Here is a 1411-nt window from a genome sequence, read left to right as displayed (position 1 = left end):
ACACTTCCAGAAAGAAAATCTTCAATTTTACCCCGAGAAAAAGTTGCAGTTTGATACTGTATTTTTAAGAATGAATCAGACTTTTAATGGCAGCAATCCAGCACAATGGGCATTTTCAACCCCTTTGTGAAGATGCTAATTTTCAGTAGGTAGCATTATTCTCCGGTGACCACCTGCTGATTTTTTGACCTGTTAATTGATCACCAGGTTAGCAGAACCGTTTCTTACCGCCCCGCATTGTTCAGAGGTGGGTCCCAAATCGCTTTACCAAAAAAGGAACGCTTGCAAAAGAGGAGATAAGGGCTTGATTTTATTATTACGATTATGTATGTGTACACTCCAGAATGTCCCTGAGAAATCCCTGCAGTTATTTCGACTTCGCTCTGCAGCTTCATCTCTCGTTAATTTCCGGGCACACCTGGAGCGGGTGACTTGATCTCCAAGACTATTTTGGAGACGTGCCGGCGACAACAGGCACCGGAGCTACAACATTTTCTATTTCCGAAAGCAAGAAGGGGAGCTGCCGCCGGACAGGGCTGCAGGGCGGGATGGGCACCGGCCGGGGGGTCCCGGCGGCCACGGGGCGGCACCGGCCGCCCCGAGTCCCTTTCTCCGCTGGTCTGCGTGGTTTTTACCCGTCGAATTTGCCATTTTTGTATTAAAAAAGGTTCTCGTAAAAAAAAAATAAAATCCAATTTAAAAAAAAAAAAAAAAGGCCCAACAACAACAAAAAACCAGCTGGCCATTGCCCCGGAGAGCACGGGGTGTAGCGATCCTCCCTCCCCGCACACCTCCCCCGCCCCGCGCAGGCCGCACCAGGACTTATTAACCCTTTTGTTTCAGCGCAGCCCCCGAGGTGCCTTTCCAGCAGTGGGCAGAGATTTACATGTGGAAACATCACCTCCATCCCCCAACCCAACCATATGCACAAAGGAAAACAGTCATGCATTAAACATGGGATTTATTGCCTTCTGGCCAGCTTGCTGTTTCTTAAGTCACCATTAACCGGACCCAACAATTGCACATTTCCACTCAAAGAAGAGATGGGGGAGGAGGAAAAAAAAAAAATTAAGAGCCCGAACCTCCTGCGGGTTGGAAATCGGCAGCTCCTCTGGTGTGCCTTGGTATCGATCAGTTCTAGGGATGGAAAAACCCCACACAAAACCAACCAACCAAACAAAAAAAATCTTAGAAAGGCAGAAAGCCCAAAGAAAGTTCTTGGGGGACCTAAGAGAGGTGTTTGAGCACAACGAGCACAGCTCTCACTAACAAGCTCAGCCCGGATCAGCTCACCGCCCTCCCTCTCCCAGCCCAGGACATGCCCTTCTCCTCACTTCACGTGTGGGTGCGGGACGGGCAGCGCGGGAGCTTCCCCAGCTCCGCGGCACCACGGGCGTTAATAGCGGGGGGG

At 50.3% G+C, this 1411-nt stretch overlaps 1 protein-coding gene across 1 annotated transcript in view; it reads right to left on the bottom strand.

Annotated features, from left to right (window-relative positions):
• SALL4 (spalt-like transcription factor 4) overlaps positions 1-1411 on the bottom strand; it is a 14778-nt gene that overhangs the window by 12272 nt on the left and 1095 nt on the right. The window contains exon 2 of the mRNA XM_009998654.1: positions 1108-1146. Within this exon, the coding sequence (XP_009996956.1) occupies positions 1108-1146 (39 nt within the window). The remainder of the gene's footprint in view (positions 1-1107; positions 1147-1411) is intronic.

This window comes from Chaetura pelagica, unplaced genomic scaffold (assembly GCF_000747805.2).
Source record: "Chaetura pelagica isolate M959 unplaced genomic scaffold, ChaPel_1.0 scaffold275, whole genome shotgun sequence".
NCBI classification, from domain to species: domain Eukaryota; kingdom Metazoa; phylum Chordata; class Aves; order Apodiformes; family Apodidae; genus Chaetura; species Chaetura pelagica.
This window is presented reverse-complemented; position numbering and strand designations above follow the sequence as displayed.